Source organism: Octodon degus, unplaced genomic scaffold (assembly GCF_000260255.1).
Source record: "Octodon degus isolate 3935 unplaced genomic scaffold, OctDeg1.0 scaffold00156, whole genome shotgun sequence".
In the NCBI taxonomy this organism is placed as follows: Eukaryota; Metazoa; Chordata; class Mammalia; order Rodentia; family Octodontidae; genus Octodon; species Octodon degus.
The window spans coordinates 6,183,605-6,208,385 of NW_004524732.1; the positions used below are offsets into that span (position 1 = coordinate 6,183,605).

The 24,781-nt window shown below is 44.1% G+C and overlaps 1 protein-coding gene across 1 annotated transcript in view; it reads left to right on the forward strand.

Annotated features, from left to right (window-relative positions):
- The window catches only part of Mei1 (meiotic double-stranded break formation protein 1), a 100,932-nt gene that overhangs the window by 47,874 nt on the left and 28,277 nt on the right, over window positions 1-24,781 (forward strand). Inside the window, exons 7-18 of the mRNA XM_004642606.1 lie at window positions 1,253-1,367; window positions 2,662-2,778; window positions 4,444-4,543; window positions 4,658-4,792; window positions 8,173-8,287; window positions 9,367-9,458; window positions 10,226-10,367; window positions 12,106-12,217; window positions 16,285-16,345; window positions 17,429-17,526; window positions 21,919-22,087; window positions 23,140-23,287. Coding sequence (XP_004642663.1) covers window positions 1,253-1,367; window positions 2,662-2,778; window positions 4,444-4,543; window positions 4,658-4,792; window positions 8,173-8,287; window positions 9,367-9,458; window positions 10,226-10,367; window positions 12,106-12,217; window positions 16,285-16,345; window positions 17,429-17,526; window positions 21,919-22,087; window positions 23,140-23,287 — 1,404 coding nt within the window. The remainder of the gene's footprint in view (window positions 1-1,252; window positions 1,368-2,661; window positions 2,779-4,443; window positions 4,544-4,657; window positions 4,793-8,172; window positions 8,288-9,366; window positions 9,459-10,225; window positions 10,368-12,105; window positions 12,218-16,284; window positions 16,346-17,428; window positions 17,527-21,918; window positions 22,088-23,139; window positions 23,288-24,781) is intronic.

Sequence of the window (24,781 nt, forward strand, 5' to 3'; positions counted from 1 at the left end):
TCTATTCATTAAGAGAATGTAACTATATATCTATCCTAACCACTTTGAATACACAGATACAAAATAGGCATTCATCTGTATCCCCTTTTTTTGTTAAGTTCTGTTATTTGAGTATTATAGATGTGTAAACTCAGCAAAATATTCTAAAAGCCTAATAATGTTTTCTTACTGGCCAAAATAATATGTTATTAGGCCAGTATACACTGTATTCTCAGCACTGGGAAGGCTCAGCCTGGGCTACAAAGTGAGCTCAAGGGTAGCCTGAACTGCATAGTGAGACCTTGTGTCAAAAAGACAAAAAAATAAAAACAAAAAGAGCAAAGGCACATGGGTGAAGTCTGGGGGAAACCAGGCACAAACTTCCAGAGTCCTCTTCATCTGGGTCACATAGGTTGCATGTAATTCCTCCAGCAATGTGTTGTGGCCGCACATGTAAAATGTGGCCCACAAGGAAAGCTCGTTAAAGTCTCAGTACCCAGGGTTTTTATTGGGGGTTGATTGGTCACACAGGCACCCTCAGTGTAGCACATCAAATTCTGGAAAGCAGGTGTAATATACAGTCTATTATTATTATTTTTTTAATCTTTTTGAGATAGGGTCTTGCTATGCAGTTCAAACTGACCTTGAGCTCACTTTGCTTTGTAGGCTGGTCTTGAACTTGCAGCGATCTTCGAGCCTCAGCCTGAGTGCTGGTATTACAGGTGTTCATCAGCACACCCGGCCCTACTTTGTACAAATAGTTTAGTCATGCCCCTCTCATCAGTTCTGGGCATGATAGGAACTCTCCTGATATCTAAACTCCCAAACCCAGCCAGGGCCCACTTTGCACAGGCCTATCTATGGAAAAAAAACCTCAGGCTTGTTAGATAATCTTCTTTTTATAAATTCAGTAAAGTGAAAATTATGATGGAACCTTCCATGTAATGCCATAGGATTGCTGAAAATAATAAACACAGACAAATGCTTGGAAGAACTTTTGTGATATGAAGACCTAAGCACTACTAAAGGGGCAGTTTTGGTCTTTTCAGGTGTGGTCAGTGGGTTTTGCCTTGTTCTTTCCTTCTATTTCTCAGGTCCTCACAGATACTCCTTTCCATAACCCATAGCTGTTGCCTTGTGCTGTCCTTGCCTGATGCTGAGCAGTGCAGAAGACATTAGAGATGAATTAGACTCAGGCCAGGTCCTCTGGTCCTGCCTGTCAGTGATGTGACTAGGGCACTTTTCTGCTGCTGTTTTTTTTTTTTTCTTCCAGTTTCTTCTCTCTAGAGATGAGTGCTTGCAGGTGGCCAGTACCCACTGTATAACTTCAGTGCTGGTCCACTCCCCAGGGAAGCATGCCTCGGCTTTCATCCATGCTGACATCCCAGGTAGGGGGGCCCTCTGACCTTCTTTTCAGAGGACTACAGAGTTCCGACAGGATTCGAGAGGGGTCACAGCAGTAGCAGTAGCCCTATCTGGGAACCTTTGATAAGTCACACCGAAGGGGCCTGAGGAGATAGCTCAGCAGTCTAAGCGTCTGCCTGGCAAGTGCAAGACCCAGGGTTCCATCCCCGGTATCGCATGCGGTGCCACTGTGCCGCCGTGCTGGTCACTGAAACCGAGCATCGTGGTGCATGCCTGTAATCCCAGTGCTGGGGAGGCTGAGACAGGAGTATCACTATGAGTATGAGCTGTGTATCAAGACCCTGTATGAAGAAAGCTTTGTAATCCTTTGGTTACCGATTTCTTGTATGACTCTGAACAATTGTTTTTACTGATCTTTGTCATTTTTTTTTTTTTTTTACCTTCCAGGAGTACAATCTGAGTGTGGGTTAGGGGGAAGGTCTGCAGACTAAGAAGGCAAAAGAAACTTTCCCCAAGGCCTGTTAGGAACTGGGAAATACAGCCTGAGATTCTTGTATAAACTCCCAGTGATCTCAGTGATCCTCCTGCCTTAGCCTCCTGAGTCCTGGGATTGCAGGTGTGCACCACTATGCTAGGCTTTGTTTTTTTTTTTTTCTTTTCTTTTTCTGTGGTGCTGGGATCAAATCCATTTCCTATGCTTGCTTCCAGAGCACATATACTAAACACTCAGGACCTTGCTCATGTTAAGCACTCTGCCCCACTGATCTATATCTCTAGCCCATCTTTGTTATTTTACAGATAAAAAAATAAATTTTTTGAGTGAATACACAAAATCATTATGTACATGGAGGCAATTTATCTACAAGCCTAATATAATTATATACCAAATTTTCTATGGGAGATATGGGCAATATGGAGTTTTGAGAGGAACAACTGATTCAAATCTATAAGGCTAGTCATTGGCAGAGATGAAATGTAAAATCATGTCTCTCCAACTCTAAAAACATTTTTCTGCATCATTCTGTTGCCTTTCTGAGAATTAGATATAATTTTCAAACCTAATTCTGCTAGAAAACTGCCTCTCTGGGCATGTTTCTTCATCTGCTAAAAAGAATTTAGAGCAGACAGAAGATTTCCCAGGTTTATCTGTGAATCAATGACCATGTTGGATGGAGAAACTGTGAATAGAAGTATCAGGAGTAAGATGCTTAAAAAAAAAAAAATAAAGGAGTAAGGTGCTCAAAAACCTAAAGTCCTTACATCAAACAAAGGACCATGACCTCAGAGCTACCGTTTTCTTCCCCTTTTGCCCACCAGAGTTCGTCTTTGAGCATCTTTCCTCTTCCAGTGAAGTGCTCGTCTGGTCTAGCTACAACTGCTTGATACTCCTGGTGGAAGAACCTCTCTTCTTTTCCAAGTGCCACACTGTATATGGTTGGTAGTCCCGCTCCTGTGCGTGCTCTGGGTCAGGTGGAGAAGTTAGAAATTGGGTGGCAGCAACAGTGATGGGGCTGGCCTCTGCTTTGAGGGGGCATGCTGGGTCTGGACATTCCCATTAGTCAAGACTCATTACCAGCCTATTGTGTCTCTTTATGGTAGCCTACCCTACACTGGAGGGTATATTATTTTTTATTTGTTTTTCCCTTTTTCCTGCTTTTACTTGGCCCAAATTCACTGCAGAGCCTGTTTGTTCCTACTCTTAAGAAGTGTGAACTTTTGCCATCATTAAAAAAAAAGACTCATTACCAAATTCCATATGTAAGCACTCATATCAAATGGCATGGCTGTCACTGATTAGCAGAAATATGTGGACTTAGACTCTTCAGGAAGAAAAGGACATTATTTTATTTTATTCATTTTTTTATGCATTTAGTACAAGGTCTATAAGGTCTCACTACGCAGCTTGGACTTGTAGTGATCCTCCTGTTTTCAGCCTTCTAAGTGCTGGGATTACAGGCATGCGCCACCATGCCCAGTCTCAATCTATCTCAGCTTGCCTCCAGGGGCCAGGCTGGCATGGCATACCAGGGATTGAACCCAGGTCCCTAAGCAGGTTCTTTAATCTGCTGAGCTATCTGGCCGGCCCTTTTATTTTATTTTTATTATTATTTTTAATATATTTGGTTGTTGCAGGGTCTCACTATGCAGCTTAGACTTGTGGTGATCCTCCTGTTTTCAGCCACCCCAGCGCTGGGATTATAGGCATGCGCTACCACGGCCTGGCCTCTGGCCAGCTCAGTGTGCTGTGGGGGTGGTGCTTGCAAGACATGTGGTGGAGATGGAGCAGCGGTCCTTGTGCTTACTAAGCTTGCCTAAGCAAGCACTTTAGTCCGATGAGCTGTCTCACCACTCGAAAAGATCATTCTTAATAGCTGCTTAATGATTTCCTGTTGTGCAGAAAGGGCAACTCTAATCAGTGCCGTATGATCTTGCTTTTAGTCTTACCAGTTTCAGATATATATATATATATATATATATATATATATATAATTAATCCCTAAAATTTGATAATTTATCCTTTCAAAGTTTGTTTTCTTTTTCTTTGTCTTTTTTAAGACAGGGTCTCACTATGCAATTTGGGCTGGGCTTGAGCTCAATTTATGGCTCTGGCTGGTCTTGAACTTGTAACCATCTTCCTGCCTTAGCCTCCAGAATGCAGGGATTACAGGAGTGCACCTCCACACCCAGAAAACCTTTCAGCGTTTTTTGAAGCTGGGCATGGTGACACATATTTTCTTTTTAATCGAGATTTATTTATTTATTTATTTATTTTTTATGGTCAGCTCAGCCCACCTTGGGGGCAGGGCTGGCATGGCATGTGGTGCTGGGGATCGAACCAAGGTCCCTGCATACTTGCTTAAGCTTGCCTAAGCAGGCGCTTTAGACCACTGAGCTATCTCGCCAGCCCAGTAATATATATTTTCAACATTAGCGTTCTGGGAGTCAGAGGCAGGAAGATTGTAAGATCGAGTCTAGCCTGGGGAACATAGTAAGAACTTTTCTAAAGAAAAAAAAAAAAATTGTTGGGGATGTATCTCAGTGTGAAAGCCTTGGATTCAGTTACCAGTACCTCATTTGTGGTGTGTCATCCTGAGATAGGAATCGAGGCAGTGGTGAGGAGCCTTGAGGGAAGCCTGAAGATGACCAACACAGAGCTGCACAAGCAGGGTCTGCTCCTCTTTGCTGAGATCCTGACCCGGTAAGCAAAGTGACAGAGCGCCAGGCCCACTAGGGCCAGACTGGAGAAGGAAAAGTGGGCTTTAACTCCAATGGTAGGGGCTCACCCGCTTGCTTCTCATCTGTTATTTCCCAGGCAGCCAGAGGAGATTCGCTTGTTCACAAGCTCAGCCATGTGCAGAGATGCTGCCCGCGCCCTCCAGGAGGCAGTGAGCAGCCCTGTGCTGGAGGTAGCCGCTGAGGCAGTGAAGGCTACAGCTGCTTTTCTGAGGTAGGAGACCCCAGCAGGCTGAACTTTCTTCACTGTGTGTACCTGAGGGGCATTTTCTTCCCCCCTGCTTTTTTTTTTTTTTTTTTTGACATTTTCTTGAAGAATATCTTTTCTCTACTGTATTTACGCTGTTCTTTTTTTAAATTAATACATTTTTATTAGTACATATTAGTTATATAGACTAGTGAGTTTTGTTTTGGCACATCCATACCTTGTTCTCTCTGGAACTGCCATTTATGAGTTGGGCTTCCTAGATTGGCTATCCAATTTTTGTTTTCTAGCCATTTTTTTCATCTGTTTGTCACTATGTACTAACTTCTGTGAGATTTTCTTAACTTTGTCTCTCAACCCTACTGTTGAAGGTTTTACATCTGCTTTCATATTTTAATTTGGAAGAGCTCCTTCCAAGTTTGTGATGTTTGTTTTTATGACATTTTGTTCTGTATTTATGGATGTAATTTTCATGGCTATAATTTTTTATCTTTCTGAGGGGAATTTTACTGAAGTATTCATTTTTCTTCATAGTTTCCTTTTAGTATTTTTGTCTCTTTCATTTGGGAAGCTTTTCTCAGATGCCTAGTGATCTTTATCTTTTTATACTTAAGGATGAGACACTAAAAAGCTCACAGGAAGTCTTTTGCATGGAGTTTGTCAGCTGTTGACAAAATAGCTGAGAAAATTTGTACTTATTTTGTTACCTTCTGGTTTCAACTTTTGTGTCCTATTTTTTAATTTTGTGTTTCTAACAAAGTAACTTACGCAAATAATAAAAAACATAATAGAACAGAGGGTATACAGATAATGAAAAACAAATAGAACAGAGTCTAACAAATTAATATATTAAAAAAAATAAAAAATAAGGGCCGGCCAGATAGCTCAGCTGACTAAAGCATCTGCTTAGGCAGATGCAGGGGCTGGGATTTGATCCCTGGTGTGCCATGTTGGCCCCGCCCTGGGAGCATGCTGAGATGGTGATTGAAATTGGGCATGGCGGCGCACGCCTGTAATCCCAGAGCTTGGGAGGTTGAAAACAGAAGAATCACTACGAGTCTGATCTATGTAGTAAGACCCTGTAGACCCTGCAGACCCTGTAGTAAAATACACAAAAAATAAAGAAATTAAAAAAGCCAAAAAATAAACAAAAAATAGAGGGTTTATATGAAAAGGTATAGCCCTCTAACCCTGTTTCTGTTTCTTTCTTTTTTAATTTATGTATTCTTTACAGGGTCTCACTACACAGCTCAGGCTTGTAGTTGTCCTCCCATTTGCAGCCTCCCCAGTGCTGGGATTACAGGCATGCGCCATCACTCCTGGTCTCGGTGGTGGCTCAGCAGGCCCAGGGCGGGGGATGGTGTGGCATGTGGTGCCAGGGATTGAACTCTGGTCCACTTAGTCCACTGAGCTATCTTGCCAGCCCCCATTTCTGTTTTGTTCTGATGATTACCTCCCTAAGTCTAAATAATATATTTATAATACCTTTTTTTTGGTGTGTGTGTACTGGGGATTTGAATCCAGAGCCTTAACACAGAGCTACATCCCTCACCCTTTTCTCTCTTCTTTTATCGCTTTCTTTCTTTCTTCCTTTCTTCCTTCTTTTCTTTCTTTCTTTCTTTCTTTCTTTCTTTCTTTCTTTCTTTCTTTCTTTCTTTCTTTTTTCTGAGGCAGGATTTTACTATTTAGTACAGGCTGGCCTTGAACTCATGGTTGTCCTCCTGCTTCAGCCTCCCAAGTGCTGCAATGACAGATGTGTGCCACTGTGGCCTACAAATCTTTTTCATTTTTGAGACTGGGTCTCATTTAATTCCCAGAGTGGACTTGAGCCTGTGATCCTCCTGCTTCAACCTCCCAAGGACTGGGACTGCAGACATGTGCCATTACATTCAGCTATACTGTTTGTTTATCAGTTTAAGGCATTATTAATTGACTTGTTGAAAGATAAAAATTTAATAAGCTCATATTTTTTGTCATTACTCCATTTCCTTGGGATTTTTTCTAGTTAATATTTTATATCTCCAACCCTTTAAATAATGTACCAAAAGCTGTGTTTCCTGTTCCCTTGAATTGAAGCAGTAACTCTAGATTCCCATTTGCTAAGCACCACCTGGCTCTTCCACTTTCCTCCTCTTCCTCCCTTCTACTTGTCAAGGTCAGTCAGCTATATTTTACTTTTACAATGAAAAGTTGTTAATATTTTTCTGTAACCATGTTTAGGTCTTTGCCGCTTGACTCCAGATTGACTCTAAAAGAAGGAATTTTTTTTTTTTTTTTTTTTTTTGGACTGGCTTAGGATGCCTTCAGGGCAGGTCTGCAAGCCTTGAGGTTATGGGGCTTACAACTGAGCTAATGGGCAGGCCCTCCCACATTGACTCTACAAATTAAAAGGAAAAACAGCTTTACATTACAGTGACTTGTTGTCTCCTGTCCCTGTTGTTCTTCTTTTATTTGAATCTAAGTCTGGAGTATGAATTCCAGGGTGCGGGAAGCAAGGAAACCAACCCGGTGGGTCGTGAAAGCATGGAGAAAGAGAGCACAGGCATGTCCCAGTGGGTGACGTGGCGGGCACCGGGAGCAGCGTTCAGGCAGGGGCTGGTATTCGTACTATGCTAGGTGGGATGAAGGAAGTGTGAGTTTGGAGGATAGTAGTGTTAGCAAGGAGAGAGGTTGCTGAGGGCACAGTGGCCCGTTCAGCCGGGAGGATACATGAAGGGGAGTAGTGCCTGAAGGAGTTGGAAGTCTAGTTGCTCAGTATTGTGCAGAGAAATGGGGAGGGGTGGGCTATTCATCCTTGGGTTATTTTACTTTTGCCTTATAACTCCCCACGATGTGTACTGAGGTGGCCTCTCTGAGATGGAGTGGATCAGAGGGTGTCTAGGAAGGACAACTAGAAGGAAGAGTGATGAGTGAGGGCTTCTGAAACAAAGCTAAAGATGATGGATCCAAGGCTTGATGATCGTTGAAGCATAGAAACTTAGAGTTTCCAAGCTGGGCATGGTGGCACATTCCTGTAATCCCAGATACTGGAGAGGCTGAAGCAGGAGGATTGAGCCCAAGTGTTCAAAACCGGCCTGGGTAATGTAGGAAGATCGTATCTCAAAGAAAGGGACAGAGGAAGGAAGGAAGGCCCAAAGGTCAGCTAGCCTAACTTAGGGCTTCTAAAACTGAAGATGGAAAAGACCAATCAAACTTGAACTAGGTATAGTTGGCTAAGAGCCTGCTAGAAAATTCAGAAGATGGTTCAGTATTCCAAAGGGGCCTGGGGGTGATGGTTGCTCTACCTATGTTCTAAGCTATCACATTAACTTTCTTTTCCTGAGATCCTGGGGTGGTTTGGGGGGACACCTAACATCTCACTGAGCCTGTTCTTGTTTCTCTGGATGCAGGAAGGACCATCAGAGTGCCCCACCTGTGCAGTACACAGCACTGCGGGCCTTGCTGGAAGCCATGCTGAGCCGGTGTGTGGAGCTTTCACAGACTCCGCTGAGCATGAGAACCCTGGTCAGTGTACTGCAGACTGACTTTTCTGAACTTGTTCTGTTGTGTTTTTGGAAAGATAATGGGTACATTTTCTTACTGTCATATGCCATTTTATGTTTTTTTCCTCGTGCATAGACATCTACAATGAGATGTTATTTTTTTTTTTTTCCTAGCTGCATTACTGTGAGTGAGACCTAAGGTTTGTTATCTTCGTGTGTAGGTGAAACTGAAGTCACAGAATTTAAAAAATTTTTCTCTAAAGTCCAAGATTAGCAAGTACTCGCTCCTGGGTGCGCTGAGCCAGTGATGGAGTCTGGGAGTGGTGGTGCATGCCTGTAATCCCAGCACTAGGGAGGCTGAAAACAGGAGGATTATTATGAGTCCGAGCTGCGCTCCACACACACATACACACACAAAAAAATCCCCTCAAAATTATCAAGTACTTATACCTAAAGGAACAAATAAACATGCTCACAAAATTCAGGCTGGAAACTTGTTAGAAATTTAAAAAGAATTTGATCAATGCGCACTGGCATTGTGCATATATTGATAAAAATCATTGGCTTTTAATGCCCCATAGATTTAATTTATTTTTATTTTTTTATTTTTTTGGTGGAACCGGGGATTGAATTCAGGCCCCTGCACTTGCCAGGGAAGCGCTTATTCTACTGAGCCATCTCCTCGGCACCCCCAATGCCCCATAGATTTAAAATAATCAGGAAAGATATTGTCAATGTAAATGTTAATTGTATCTTTTAAGGTTAAAATCTTTACACCTAAAAGGATGGGGATTTTCTTGTGTTTTAGAGCAACAATATGGACATTGCAGCCAGTTAGGCTAATGTCCACTAGCCGTGACAGCCTTTTGCATATTGTACTCTAGGAGCCAGTCCTGTGGTTCTCAGGGATACAGGAGGTCAACTATTTTTAAAAAGCTGCTCTGTTAGATTTTTGAGGCTATCACCAAGATTCCCATAGGAAGTTAAATATTTGTGACTGGCAGACTACAGTTTAAGTATTGGAGGTCTGTGGTCCTCCAAGCATAGATGGGGACACAGCAGGTGCTGGGCCCACAGGTTCCTCTGTCTTTCTAACTTTAGGGCCATGCAGGCAGTAGGGAGTCAGAGAAGGCGAATCTTCGAAGGGGAAAGTTCCTCCTGAGCACTCTGGAAGGGTTTAGAAATGCCTGCAGGTAAGGAGCCCTCTGTGGTCTGAGGGCATAACAGGGAGGGGAGGCATGGGAAAGGTTCAGGCAAGGGATAGGGCTTCAAGAGTGCCCCTGATTTCTGATGCTATGATGTACACTGGGAGGACTTTGGCTTTGGGGTTAGGGATGTGTGAGGGAGGTTTGAGGACAGGTAGCTGCCTAAAGATTCTGTCCTGGTAAAGATTTTGCCGTTGCGCCATGAAGTTGTGTCTCGCTCACCTCTGCATTTCCCAGTTGTGTCTGCTCGCCTCTGCATTTCCCAGTTGTGTCTGCTCGCCTCTGCATTTCCCAGTTGTGTCTCGCTCACCTCTGCATTTCCCAGTTGTGTCTCGCTCACCTCTGCATTTCCCTGCAGCTAGCCCAGCAGCACATAGCTAGTCCCTGAGAACAGCTCATGTCAGCATATGTTTGCATGTCTTCTCTGTGCCAGGCTTGATGCTAGCCAGAGGGGGACAGACAGTTTTAAGTCTGTATGTGGAATTTGTTGAGTTGTCAAGAATCCAGGGAGAGAAAACAGCATAGGAGAAGACAAAGAAAGGTGAAACAGGACACATGGTGATGGGAAGTGGTGTATGATGGGGGAGCCGGAGCCTGGAGGGGTAGTCAGGGACCCGATCTCACTGGCGCCTTAAACCGTCCCCAGATCTGATGGTGGGGTGCTTTCCCTGGATTCTGACGCAGGCGTCCACTAGGCTGGCGCTTCCTGCCCTTGGGTGAACAGCATTAAACATACTCATGTTCTGGTTTCTCAGGTTGGCTGTAGAATTCCAGGGTGAGCCTTCAGCCCAGGAGAATCCCTTCACAGCTCCCAGTGCCAAGAAGGAAGACACGTTGGAGGCCTTCTCAGAATTTCTTCTTAGTGCCTGTGACTCCCTGTGTATCCCCATGGTGATGGTGGGTGCCTCTGAGCTATGGGCGGCCTGAAGCCGGGGACGAGAAGCGTGTGTATGCAGCAGGCCAGCAGGCTACAGGCCACAGCCGTGACTACTTGGCTGGCCCTGGGGGCTTGAGCTATGTTGTTCTTTCAGTCACATTTCTTTTGGTTTTTAAAAATAAAGTGTAGTGTTTCATTATAAGACTAACAGATGTCTCTGAAGAAAAGTAGAAAGCAGTAATGATGAAATAATAGAAAATACATATGATTTGATAAATGCTTTATATTCACTGCCTAACCTTTATCTTCTATATGGCCTGAACAATGCTTGATGTAATTTCCCCTATTGTTTCTGTTCTTTCTTTTATTTTGGTGCTTGAGATCAAACCCAGGACTTTGGAGATGGCAGACAAGTACTCTACCACTGAGCTATATCCCTTAATTTCCATGAGGTTTATCTTTTTCTTTTTTCTTTTTTTCTGTATTTTGTACAAGGTGTCACTACGCAGCTTGGCCTCATAGTGATTTTCCTGTTTTCAGCTTCCCCAGAGCTGGGATTATAGGTGTGCGCCACCACACCTGGTCTCTGGCTCAGCTCACCTGGGGGTGGGGCCGCCGCAGCATGTGGTGCCAGGGATCGAACCTGCGATGAGGTTATCTTGTCTTACCACTACAGAGCAAATGCTGAGATTAGATCTGTGGCTACTGGTTCTCAGGCTGTTCTTGTGTCTTTCTGGTGAATTACGAGCAGAAGTGAATGTTAGTGTCCAAGCTTCGGTGAGGAGCATGTATGAGTGTTCTGTGAAATGAGAGATGACCATTTTGAAGAGAGACCTGGTTTTGCCGAGCTTTGTTTAGAGTTGACTTAAAGTTGAGATGGTAGAAGTGCAGTGCCCAGAGCTGTTGGCTCCGGGGTCACCTGGAATCTTTTCTGGCTTCAGGTTGGGTACCTTGTGAGTCTGAAGAGTTTCTTAGCTGGGGAAAAGTGCTTCCTAGTCCCTGTCTCTTCTGGAGAGAGCCTCTTTTCCTTAAATGGTGCACCAGGATCTAATAAAATTTCATAGAAATTTTATATTATTCCTGCTTTCTACTTTTCTATATTTTATATGTTTTCTTTAATACTGTGCTACCTTTATAGTAATAATTTTTTTAAAGTTGCTTTAAAAGCCAAAGGAATGGTGGGTATAAGTACAATGGCAGAGGCTCAATTCACACAGGGAACAGATGCAGGGGGCAAGAGGTGGCCAGCAAAGGGCACATCAGTGTAGCTCTGTATAGGTGCAGATGAGAGCCTGCTTTTCTTTACTCTTAACCCATGGCTACTGTGCCCGGCTGCCTCATGTCTATTCACGGGCCATAGAGATAATAAATATGAGGGGAGTTTATAAAATGTATCGTTACTGTAGGACTATTACTAATTATAATAGAAACACAAATATCAAACTATGGTTTAGAAAGCACTCTTTACACATCAGACTTCATTTGCTGCTGGGAGGTACATCATGCTGTTCTTATTTTGCTCTTTGAACAGAGGCCTGGAAAGGCAAAGCATCTGCTGTAACCCTAATGGCACATGCAAGCCTTAAACGTAGGTCTGTGACTTTAGACTGTGACTTTAGACTCCCTAGCTTTGCTTGTACCCTTCAGATGAGAAGATTGGTATACTGTTGCTAACTTTGGTGTCACTTTTTGCAGATGGCTTTTCCACTTCTGAGACTCAGTCCTGGTGGGCTGTGTTCTCCATTTTGGTTTTTTCAGAGGTACTTGGAGCAGACCACCCACCCAGGCTTGATGGAAATTTTCCTCTCAATTCTGCACAGCCTCTTTGTCATCGTCCCCCACATGAAGGACAAGTTCTCCAAGAAGCTTGGTAGGCAGCGGGCCAGCATGGAAGGTGGGAGGGAGGCAGGTATCACAGGTAGCTGCTCAAAGTGATCAAAGAAAGCAGGAGCCACATGATGCTTACGGATTGGTCAGAATCTCTGCCAGTGTTGGGGGGAAGGAAATATGTAGCAGTTGGGCCAGGGAGATGGCTCAGTAGAATAAGTGCTTCCCTGGGAAGCACAAAGGCCTGAGTTCAATCCCTGGTTCTGTTAAAAAAAAAAAAAAAAAAGGAAATATGTAGCAATCAAAAGGCATGGGGGTTGGTGGTTCTGTCCAGAAGGCCAGGAGGCTGCAGTCTACTGCCCACATCACAGTCTGTCCTTTATACCTCACACAGTACTTACCATCCTGAGCACTGAGTGTTAAATTATCCCCAGTCACTGTGACAACTGAAAAAGTTGTGCTTGTATGTCCAGGTACCTTCTGGGGGAGTAGGGTTGCTCTGTAAAATCCACTGTCAAGTGTCTACTGTTATTTTTTCCTAAGCTTAAGTCCAGTACCTTTTGATTCCTTCAACCTTCTCTAGGCCTTCTTACATCTTTTTCTTTTTTTCTCTTACTCCTGCTAGTTATTTTTTCTCCATTTCCAATTTTTATCCTATAAACAGCTCAGTCTTCAGAGTAAAGCCAAGAATCAGAGACTCCTTTTTTTATTTTTTCTTGTCTCTTGTTTTCTTTTATTACCCTTATTTTTTTAAACTAACATTTACTTGAGAGACAATGTAGCAGCAATTGGTATGGCATGACAAACAGTACATATTTAGAAAACCAGAATGACAGGCATTCCAAGCATGGCCCTAGTATTACACATTGCTATCTTCAGTGCAGTCACTTAGTTCACAGGTATCAGCATATATAGTTAGTTAGTCAGGGTAAGAATCCGACCAACTAACTGCTAGTTTCAAAAACCTGCTGAAGATTCTCAGGATCATTGCCTTAACCATCTTGTGCATATAAATATATGGCTTTGCCCCTGTCATGTTTCCTAGCTTTTCTCCTTGCCCTCTCTTCATTGTTCCTTTTTTCCCCCCCTTTTTTAAAATATATTTAGCATTTAGTACAGGGTCTACAGGGTCTCACTGCACAGATTGGACTCCTGTTTACAGCCTCCCAAATGCTGGGATTACAGGTGTGCGCCACCACGCCCAGTCTCAGTCTCCGGTCTCGGTGTGCCCTAGGGCAGGGCCAGCACTACAGGCCCTGGGATCAGTCCCCCAGCCCCTGCATCTGCCTAAGCAGGTGCTTTAATCCACTGAGCTATCTCGCCGGGCCTCAGAGACTCCTTTATCCTTAGACTGTGGCAGTAATTGACCAGGTGTGATGATGCATGCTTGTAATCTGAGAATTTGGAAACTGATGCAGAAGGATTGCCATAAGCCTGAGGCCAGCTTGGCCTATACATAGTGAGTTCAAGGCCAGCCTGAGCTATATTAGGCGAGACCTTGTCTCAAACGGAACCAAAACAAAGAAAACAAATGACCAAAGTGGCAGTGGTGATCTTTTCCCCCTTTCTTTGTTCTCTACTTGCCTCCCTTCCTTCCTTCTTTAATTTTAAATTGTTAGCTAGGGATGCCAAGCAGTGTTAATTTGATAGCTAAACCTCTTGAAACTCCTCACTACCCCCACTCCCCATTCTTACCACTGCAACTTTCTTTTTTTTAACCATTGTAAGTTTTGTTCAAGTGCTGTATGCTCTGGTGTTATACTCTCATACAATAAAAGGTTCCAGTGGCCAAGTAAGAAATTTGAAAATGTCCGCTGGACTCCACAGCATGAATGCCCTCGGCCACCTCATCTGGAACAGTTTCTGTGGAGTGGTGGTGGTGACGCTGGACCACAGCCAGTCCTTTGGTTGTAGGATGAGTGGCAGATGAGGCAGCAGACACAGGATGGACAGCTCTTTCAACAAGTTTTGTGGGAAATGGAGGTGTGATGCAGCGAAATGCAGAGTTAGGGAGGGTTTTCTTATTCTTTGAGATTAAAAGCACTTAACCTGATTGGCTGTTAATAGGAAGAGCAGAAGAGAGATTGTTGCTAGTCCGTGTGTTTTGGGATTCTTGCCCCATCATTTATATTTTGACATTGGGGACATTCAATTTCTTATCCCTGTAGTCTTTATCTAGAGCATGGTGATAACAATAAAATTAAATGAGACAATGTATATAGATTTACCAAATAACTATACTCCTCAGCCATTGTAAAAGCTGACTTTTCCCTTCCTTCCAACATTCTTCTTGTCATCATACGTTAGGATCCCAGAGGATCCAGTCTTGGGGTACTAGATGGGATGCAGAAGTGTAGCTCACTAGAGGGCATTGCTGGGGAGCAGAGGTTGTGGTGAATGGCTGTGAACTCTCTCGGGAAGTCTGTAGAGCACAGAGCCAGCTAGAGCAGAATCAAATACTCATACTACAAAAGGGAAGAGGACAGCAGTAATTGCCAATGAAGGAGGAGCAGACCTGTGGTGAAGAAACTCTTGCTGTCTCCTGTCTAGGACCTAATTTATAGCAGTAGGGGCCAGGCAGCTAGTCTTAGTGAAGAGCCTGAGAGGGGTCAGGCAGTAGGGGGGCCTGTGTTAGGATCACCTGCCAAGGCCAGAGCTGTTGTCAGACCTCTGGTCTGAGAACCAGTCCCCTTTCTACATGCAATTCAGAGGTAGGTATAGTGTGACTTCTCCTGTTTATGAATCTGAAACTATTATTTTCTACAAAACTGTGTCAAATGTACCAGATTAGAATGGAAGATAATTCAGAAAAGAATTTCCTTCCCTTCTTTTCCCTTCCCTTTCCCCTTCCCTTCCCTTCCTTTTTTGGTACTGGGAATCAAATTAGAATCTTGTGCTTGCCAGTCATGTGCTTGTGTCACTGAACTATATCCCCAGCCCATTCTCCAACCCTTGTGTGTGTGTGTGTGTGTGTGTGTGTGTGTGTGTGTGTGTGTTTGTGTGTTTGTGTATGGTACTGGGGATTGAACTCAGGGCCTTGTGTTTTCCAGGCAGGCACTTATTCCACTGAGCTATCTCCCCAGCCCCTTCCAACCCTTTTTAATTTTATATTGAGACAGGGTTTTTGCTGTGACCTGCACAGTGCTTGAAGCTTAGAGGGAGGGGGAGGGCAGCAAGAAGATGGGGAAATAGAGACAGAAAGCTGAGTTGAGGTGGAGCCCTTTCTCTGACAACAGGAAAGGAGCTGCTCAGCATCATAGCCCATTTATTTATACACTGGTTGGTGTCACATGACAACTTCGTCTAGCAGCCCATTGCATGGATTATCCTGGGGCTTGGTGTTCTGCGGACTGAAGTGGCCTGTCCACACAGATTGCCTTGGGTGCTTTTTCTTCTTCTTCTTCTTCTTCTTCTTCTTCTTCTTCTTCTTCTTCTTCTTCTTCTTCTTCTTCTTTTTTTTAATGTATTTGGTACAGGGTCTCACTACAGAGCTTGGACTCATAGTGATTCTCCTGCTTCAGCCTCCCCAGTGCTGGGATTACAGGCATGTACCACCACGCCCAGACTCCATGGCCTGCTCAGAGCACCCAGGGGTGGGTCGGTGAGGTGTGCAGTACTGGGGATTGAACCCAGATCCCTGCACTTGCCCAAGCAAGCACTTAGTCCACTGAGCTGTTTTGCCCACCTGCTTTTTGTTCTTGGACTTGTCTTGCCCCTACACATGTGGTTAATTTCCAGCTTCAGCCGCTTCCTACGGGTTTTATAAGTTTCCCAGGCTGATGTTGAATTTAGAATCCTCCTGCTTCAACCTCAAGTAGCTGGGATTATAGGCAGGTACGATTATGCTTGGCTAACATGAACATTTATTTATTCAACACTTTCTCTGAACGAAGTACTTTTTAGCTATATTTGTTCTTTACCTTAACTTTACAACATTCCATGAGGTACACACCTCAAATGGAGTCTCAGAAGTTAAGTAACTTTTCCAGAGTCACATTACCAGATAGTGACAAAACACATTTTGAACCTGGTCTGTTTGCTCTGATACCACCCAGAATCTCTGTAACAAGTCTGATTTAAACAACACACTTCTTTCTTCCCGTTTCTAAGCTGCTTCATCCTTCATACGACTAACGCTGGAGCTCAAGGCCAGATTCTGCAGTGGCCCAAGGTATGTGTGGTCTCAGGTAAAGGACATGGGTCTTTATTAACTGGAAGAGTAGAAGTTTCTAGCTGTTGTTTTGGTGCTGGAATCTCATGGGGTTGGTGATGTCAGCACTAGTCAGCAGCTGGTGTATGTGCCACAGGTGCTTCTATTAGCTGCGTTTCATCTGGTCTGGTAAGCCTCTGCCAGGTGATATGTGATGGGCACCTGTCACAACAAAGCTGGAATGACTCTCAGACATTATCTAACCTCCCATTTAAGTGGGGTAAACTGAGGCCCTCAGAATGGATGGAATGCAGTGTCCACCAAGTTCCAGTTGCTACCAGCCACCAAGTCCAGAGGTAAAACTCTTGATCAAAGTGAAGAGGTTGCCTCAGGTTGTCAGTTGTGTTGTCTTGCCTCAGTCTTGTCAGGAGGAGCAGCCTTCTCTACCTGCCCACTCATGATTGCCACCTCTCTCTGCGTTTACTAGGAGCATTCATTTGCTACTGTACATAGCCCACATGATGACTAAAGTGTCATGTCTTTTAGTTCTCCTTCCATAGCTCTGAATAGAACACCACACCTTTAACAGAGAATTTAGCGATCCATATGGATTTAAAGTAAAAACATTCAGAAGTTTGCAGGACTTCTCAGTACTCACCTCAGTTTCAATAGCTTCCTGTTTTGCTAGTAATCTCCATCCCTTTCCTAGCCCCGAGGTGCTTTTTTTGTTTGTATGTTATGTTAAATTAGACCTGACTAGGCCTCCTTGATTTTTTTTTTATGGAATCGAGGATTGAACTCAGGACCCTGCACTTGCCAGGCAAGCACTCATTCTACTGAGCTATCTCCCCGGGCCCTCCTCCTTGATTTTTTAAAATACATTTTTTAATCCTTACCTATATAGGCAGAGTGCCTATGTTACAGCTGTGGACAAGAGATTCCATATTTACTTTTCCTGGCCACTGTAGAGGCTCCTCTTCCATGGCCGTGGATAGAATTTTCCTGGGCTCTAGTACAAGGCAGTGGCATCCAGACACATGGCAAAGATAATGCCATGCTGAGCGAAAGTAGCAAAGCTGTCTCTTTTGTTCTCTTTTCTCCAAGTCACTCAGCCCTAAACCAGGCGTGTTCCAGTTTTCTCTACTGCATGTGCCTCAATCTCCTCTCAGCTCCAGAGAAGACAAGACCGCCTTCCTCAGAAGGTGAGATGCTGTGATTTGACTACCCTTGAGGTTGTGGCAGGCTGAACAATCTGGATGCCTTATTGATTGGCAGCATAGTATGTCAGACAGTGGTAATTTCTCTTTGCCTGAAGCTGCCCAGATAAACCATGGAATCCTGGAATGATAGAATTATCAGATTGATTTCTCGGGAAGTGAAATAACAACATCAGAAAACAAGATAATCCAAGACTCCTGGGCTCTAAAAGCCGAGAAGAATTCTAAACTCTTCAAGACCACATTCTGCATTCCCAGTTCTAATCCCTATAGCATCTCCACAGCAGGCTCCTTTTCTGCTTGTTTCCCTCTAGGGTCCACTGCTTACTATAGCATGAACAAGCTGTTGTGTTTTCTATGTTCATTCGTTTGTGATTGTGTGTGTGTGTGTGCGTGTGTGTGTGTGTGGTACTGGAGTTTGAACACAAGGCCTTGTGCATGCTAGGCAGGCACTCTACCTCTGAGCTATATTCATAGTCCTGTTTTCATATATTTAACTTTACTTTGAGATAGAGTCTTGCTAAGTGACCCACGCTGGTCTCAAATTTATATGTCTCCTGGACAGCTGAGATTACCAGTGTGTATTACCACACTTGGGCTTGAGATAGTGTTTATTTTCTTCCTTCCTTTTTTCCCCCTGCAGTACCGGGGGTCCTGCCTAGAGTCTTCCACATGGTAGGCAAGCACTTTACTATTTATCATTGAGCCACACCCTATGCCTCATGAGATATTTCCTAAGTATCTGATGAGAGAGCTAGGGGAACAAAGCTGTGCTCTCCATGGAATGAGAGAGGCAGGTAAATACACAAATAAATACAATATCAATGATGGATAATAAGGAATCATGGAAAAAACAAAGGTGGACAAATAGGCAAAAGGTGATGGAGGGGAGGAGGCACATTCTGGCTAGGGGAGGTTCATGTGAAGCAGACCCTCCGAGTAGGGGTCCTAGTGAGACCCACATAGAGTCTAGGAAGAAGGAACAGCAGGTGTAGGCTTTAGGGCTAGAAGTTTTCCCTTTTTTTGGGGGGGAGGAGTGGTGGTCCTGAAGATAGAACCTACATTCCCAGTTCCTTTTATTTTTTGAGACAGGGTCTCACTAGGTCATTGACTTATCCAGGCTGGCTAGAACTTGCAGTCACCCTGTCTCAGCTTCCCAGAGTGCCAGTGTTACAAGCATGCAGTACTACACTGGGCTACAATTTTCCTTTTTGTTGACTATTCATTGAATTTCTGTTACATGCCTAGGAAGGCTCAGATACAGCTTTGGATTTAATAATGAGATAATTAAAACATGTTTTCTGCCCTTTGGAGTTCTTCTACCCTAGAGTTCTCTTGGTCTAACATCATTTACTCAAATTGTATACCTTCTTTGGAGATGAGACTCGGTGCTGTCCTTCACTTTACATTTATGAAGACTGGGTCACTTTCCCTCTCTCCAGACTTCCTTCTCTTTTGTCTTTTTGGGCTGAGGCAGAAGCCCAAGTAAGCATTTCCATTACTCTCAACAAGTTTGGCTCCTGGTTCTCACATCGCACTGGCCACTTGTGGCTGTGTGGCAGTCTGCTTGCTGGACATGGTCAGGCCTGCGCAGAGAATAGTACAGCTGTGCCAAGGTAGCCTGAGACCAGCTGGGGAGCTATAGCACCATGGCTTCTTGTGCTCGTCAGAGCCACTCCCACAGCTGTGGGCAGCTCTCTTGTCAGACCAGGGGAACCCTCACCTCTGCCCCCTTGCACATAGACCTTGCCATATCTCAGAGCTCCAGAAAGAGCAGCAGACCTTACCTCCATGCAGGCCACTTCTTGTATTATGAGAAAGCGTGGTGGATGTGCAAGGCTTAAGGATATTTGCTTCATTATTATCATACTGATTGTGGTTTTCTTTGATGAAAAAAGCAATGAACTAGGAGACCTGAGTGGCTCTGCTACCAAATTGTTGTGCAACAGTCCCACTCCTCATCTTCCACTTGCTCAGGATTGGTTCTGGGTCTACTGCCTTGGTAGGAGGGACCCTTTCAGTTGACCCCTAACTTAAGTTCCTGTTCTGGTCTGGTCATCCAGCCTCTCCACTTGTAAGGATTGATCTGAAAACCAGACCTTAGCATTGTCTTAGTTACTTTGCTCATTGCTGAGACCAAAATATCTGACACCCAAAGTTAAAGGAAGAAAGGCTTATTTTGCTCAGTTTGTAGAGGTTTCAGTCTGTAATCAGCTGGCTGCAAGGGTTGCTTCACAGAGGCAAGCTACTTGTGGCAGAAGGTAGCAAAAGCAACAAAAAACCCTTAACAGCATCTTTCTGCCCCTTTTATATAGGATGAGGGCAGTACCAAACCAATCAGTAGATTCATTTAGTAACCACATACCGTTAATCCCAGCATCACACTCTAGACTCAGCCACTTCCAATAGAACCCCATCTAAGGCTGTATGTGCCCAGCATTTGGGAGGTGGAGGCAGGAGGTTTGCTGCAAGTTCAAGGCCAGCCTGAGCTACATAGCAAGACCCTGGCTCAAAGCAACCAACCAACCAACCAACAAACGAGTGAATGACTGCATGAGGGTTTGAGGGGACATCTAGACACAAACAATAGCAAGCATCTTAACTTCCCTGGCCTTTTACTCTAGTCCCACACATCTGTCTGTGGCACAGTATCAGGGAGGGAGTTTTCTCTGATTCATGGTGAAATGTGGAAAATAAGGGTAGTGTGATTTTTCCATAAAGCTGTGATTTTATTCACATTGTATTTTTCTTTTTCTCTTCTTTTTCTTCTCTTTCTTTCTTTTCTTTTCTTTTTTTTTTTTTTTTTCTTTTTCTTTTTCTTTTTCTCTTCTTTTTCTTCTCTTTCTTTCTTTTCTTTTCTTTTTTTTTTTTTTTGAGGTAGCTTTGACTATGTAGTTCAGGCTGGCCTTGAACTCATTTTGTAGCCCACGCTGGCCTTGAACTCACAGCAGTCCTCTCTCCTTAGCCTCCCAAGTACTGGGATTACAGGTGTGCATATATTGTCTGGCCTTTCAATTTTAAGATCCTTTTCTGTTTGACATTAAAATATCTCTTCTTGACTTTTTTTATACAATGGAGTACTACTCTGCCAAAAAGAAGGGTAGAGAAGAATCTGCTTGAGACATTGCTAGGTAAATGGATGACCTTGAGGCCATACTCTTAAATGAAGTAAATTGGACACACGTGTGTAAATACCGCATTGTTTCTCTGGTGTGAGAAACTAGAATGTATGATAGAGACTGTGAAATAGGTAGAAAATGTTCAAATGAAGGAGAAGAGGAAAAGGGAAGAAAGGAAAAGTAAAAAAAGTGAAAAGAAATGGGAAAAAACCTTGTAAATGGGGAGGGGAGTGGGGAAAACTAATCAAATTATACCACGTACAGGAAAAAATTCTTTATGATGAATGTGATCATTATGTAAATTTTAAAAAATTATTTGTTTATTTATTTATTTGGTGCAGGATCTTGCTAGACAGCTCAGACTGTCAGACTCATAGTGATCCTCCTACAGGATCCTCCTGCTGGGATGACAAACATGCGCCACCACACCCAGTCTCAATTGTGGTCTCAGGGCACCCCGTGGGCGGGGCCAGCATCACATGCCCAGAATTGAAACCCAGCCGCTGCGCTCTGCCTAAGCAGGTGCTTTAGTCTGCTGAGCTATCAGGCCAGCCTATACCCCTTCTTTTATAAAGCAGAGGGTTTATGAGAAATCTAGAAGCCTTTGCCCTCAGGGTAAAAATCTAAATTTTCTAAGCAGCATCTAAAGTCTTTCATAGTCTCACCACAAACTGTATCACAATGTTCAGCAGCTCCTGACACCCCACATCTCTTCAGTGGCTGTCCATGCACCCTGAATGGAAGCATAATGTGTCTTTTCCTGGCTCCAAGCCTCCCAATACCTTGTTCCCCATCTTTTGGATTCTCCCCTTCCTTCTTGCCCATTTTCTGTTCCCTCTCCCCAGTGCTGACCTCTGAGCTTGCCCTCCCCATCCCATGCAGCCTGGCTACTGCCCTCTACACCCTGGAGCATGGCACAGGCTTCATGTGCTGTCATTGTCCCTCTCATTACCTATCTCTTCCCGCCAGTTTCTGGAGGTAGGACTTGGGTTGCACAGGCTGGCTCAGGTGTGCACTCCGTGAGCATGTGTCAAATGGGTGAATGAGTGTTCTTGGGATATGACCGTGCCCTTCCACATGTTAACTTTCATCTCTCCTGGTAAGCTGAACCATGCATCAAGGGAAAGGAAACTGATTTCCTCTGTACCACATGTGCCCCTGTGCCCCGCGTAGTACTCTGCACACGGTAGTTCTCAAGTGCTCATTACCTGCTCTCCTGTGTTCTCTGCGTGGCCTTCTGCTGCCTGTTTCCTCCTAGAACTCTCTGCAGTATCTGAGCTCCTGCAGCAGGGACTGCTCCAGATAAGCAGCAGGGGACCTGAAAGCCTCGCCTTCCTGTCTGATTGCCAGTATGTGGAGGGAGCTGCTCGCCAGAGACAGTACTGCATCCTGCTCCTCTTCTACCTGGCCTACATTCATGAGGACAGGTCAGTGCCCGGGGCTGGTGGGGCATGGTGAGTCCTGGGATACTCATCTATGTCTAGTTCAGATTAGTGGATATTGTTGTTTGTATCAAATTCAGACTCCATGTGCCTCAGCTTCCAACTCTTAGTTCAGTGAATATTTACAGAGGCATCCTCTCTAAGCCTGGGCCTGCACACTGGAACACAGAGATAGTGTGAATGGGCTGTGTTCCTGGCAGGCCCATGTGTTGGAAAGGGATTAGTAGACTGGTTGGTATACAGTGCTGAGAGACAGTCTTAGAAAGCTAATGCATTTTTTTGTTATCCTTGAGGATGCTGTCTTTGCAGTCACTACAGGGCTGACCTGTTTACCTTTGTGTTAGGAATCACTATATACCCTATTAAACATTGAAAATCCAGAGACCAGTCTTTCTTGAGCTTTTAAGAAGATAATTTGTCCTGGTGGAATTTATGCAACATAAAATTAGCTACTTAAAAAGGAGTGATGGTGACATATTGCACACTCATAGTGCTGTGTAACACAACTTCCATATAGTTCCAAAACATTTCTGTCACTCCCAAGTTAAACTCTTTACCATTTAAGTTAAAGTGACAAAGTTTGAGACTGGCCTAGGGGAAAAAAAGGTCAGCCCTCCTTATCTGCCTTGCACGTACAATAATACACTCCCACCTCCCACCACAGAAAGTGTCGCGTTGAACACACTACTGTTTAATCACAAACATGAGAAGGGAGAGGTGGGCGGGCTGCCTAAGTAGGGCCTCCCTAACCCCACAAGTAGCACCCTTCTCTTTAGCAGTGCTGGTCCAGTGGGAAGAGCTCACTTCCTACATGTGAGTGAGGAGTCTCTGGCCCTTACACAGCCTTCCACAAAGCATAGAACCATGTGATCTATAAGCACAGCAAAGCTCCGAAAGTACGTACAGCATGCTGTTCACGATAGTGATGGGTGTGCTGGGGCAGGACAGTGGGCTGAAGAGGTGTACTGCCAGCAGGACAAGCATGTCTGCCGGCCTGCCTGCTATGTCTTTCTCACTCAGGCTCTCTTGGTCAACAGGTTTGTCTCGGAGGCACAGTTATTTGTGGCTGTGCAGCGCTTCCTCCTGTCGCTTCAGGACCAGGGCGAGCGCCCCCTCCCAGTGGTCTTAAGAGCCTCCATCTATCTGCTTGCAATCTGCCAGGACAAGGGCAGTGCATTGGATGAGGTAGGGACCAGGAAGCCTGGGGCTCTCCTCCCCCCTTGCCTTGTTACATGAATGTACTGGGAGACCACGATGACATGTGTAGACAGGGGAGTGGCAGAGACACAGTAAGAAGTTCGGAGTGTGGAGAGGAGGGGAGTGCTGACACCGACAGAACCCACGAGGTAGAGATGAGAATTTCTCCTTTATAAATGAGACAGTGGGGATGAAGTAGAAGCATTTTCTAGGGCCCACAGTTAATTGATTGGGATAGTGGTGCACGCAGGGCTCACCTCATGCTTTACAGTCTCCTAGGCTCTTTGCTTGTTACCACCTCTGGGTTGTGCAGCAGGAAAAAGCTGTGAATTGCAAAGTGAATTGCTAAACATTGTTCATGAGACTGATCTTGAGTCATTTTAATGGTGGTTGTGGTTGTGTGTACAAGTTTTCTCTCTCCAGCTTTTTTTCAAACTCCTGTGGATCACGGTCAGTATCTGATTCATCACTGAATCTCTTCCTTTTTTCATAGAAGATTGCTTCTACTCCTTGACTGTGAGTCTTTCAGTCTCAACCTAGGCTAGTCTTGCCTCAGTGACTATTACTTTTGCCTCTTTTGAGTCAAATATTGGGGCAAATGTGATGCAAGCAGACTCAGTTTAATTTGAACAGAAGTAGGAGTGAAACAATAACTTTCAGTAAGACACCCCAGGCTAGGGAGATGGCTCAGCAGTCTAAGTGCCTGCCTGGCAAGCACAAGGTCCTGAGTTTGATTCCTGGTACAATAAAAAACAAAACTAAAAGACACTTCAGAGTACACAATGTCCCTTTGTCCCTATTTATGTCATATTAATAGCCATTGGTGATTATTGCTAGATATGCTACTTTATTAGGGATTGTCAGTTAATAATATGGTAACTCTGTCATTTTCTTTTCATTAATTACCTGGAATAGTTGTATAAAAAGAAGCTTCCATTAGCCATAGTTGTCCATGCCTGTAATCCTTGTTACTTACGTGGTTGAGGTAAGAAGATGGTTTAAGGCCAATCTGGGGAACTAAGTGAGGCCCTTTCTCAAAATAAAAAATTGAAAGAGTTGGGTCTGTAGCACAGTAGTTGAGCATTCCTGGGTTTGATCCCTAGAACTATATGCACACACTTACAAAAATAATAATAACAACAATAACAAAACATTTGGGTATGGTGGTGCACACCTGTAATCTTAGCACTTGAGAGGCTGAGGCAGGAGGATTGCCATGAGTTTGAGGCCAGCAAGGACTACACACTGAATTCAAGGCCAGCCTGATCTACACAGCAAGACTGTGTCTCAAAAACAAAACAAAACTGCCTTTCATCAACGAGTCAGTTATTCCATAGGACAGATGGTATAGGTGAATTCTTAATTCTGCTTATTTTTATCACTGGAGATAGAACCAGGGCCTCACACATGTTAAAAACACACACTTTGTCTACCACTAAGCTATATCCCCATTTGAGATTCATTCCTTTTAATTAACAGTTT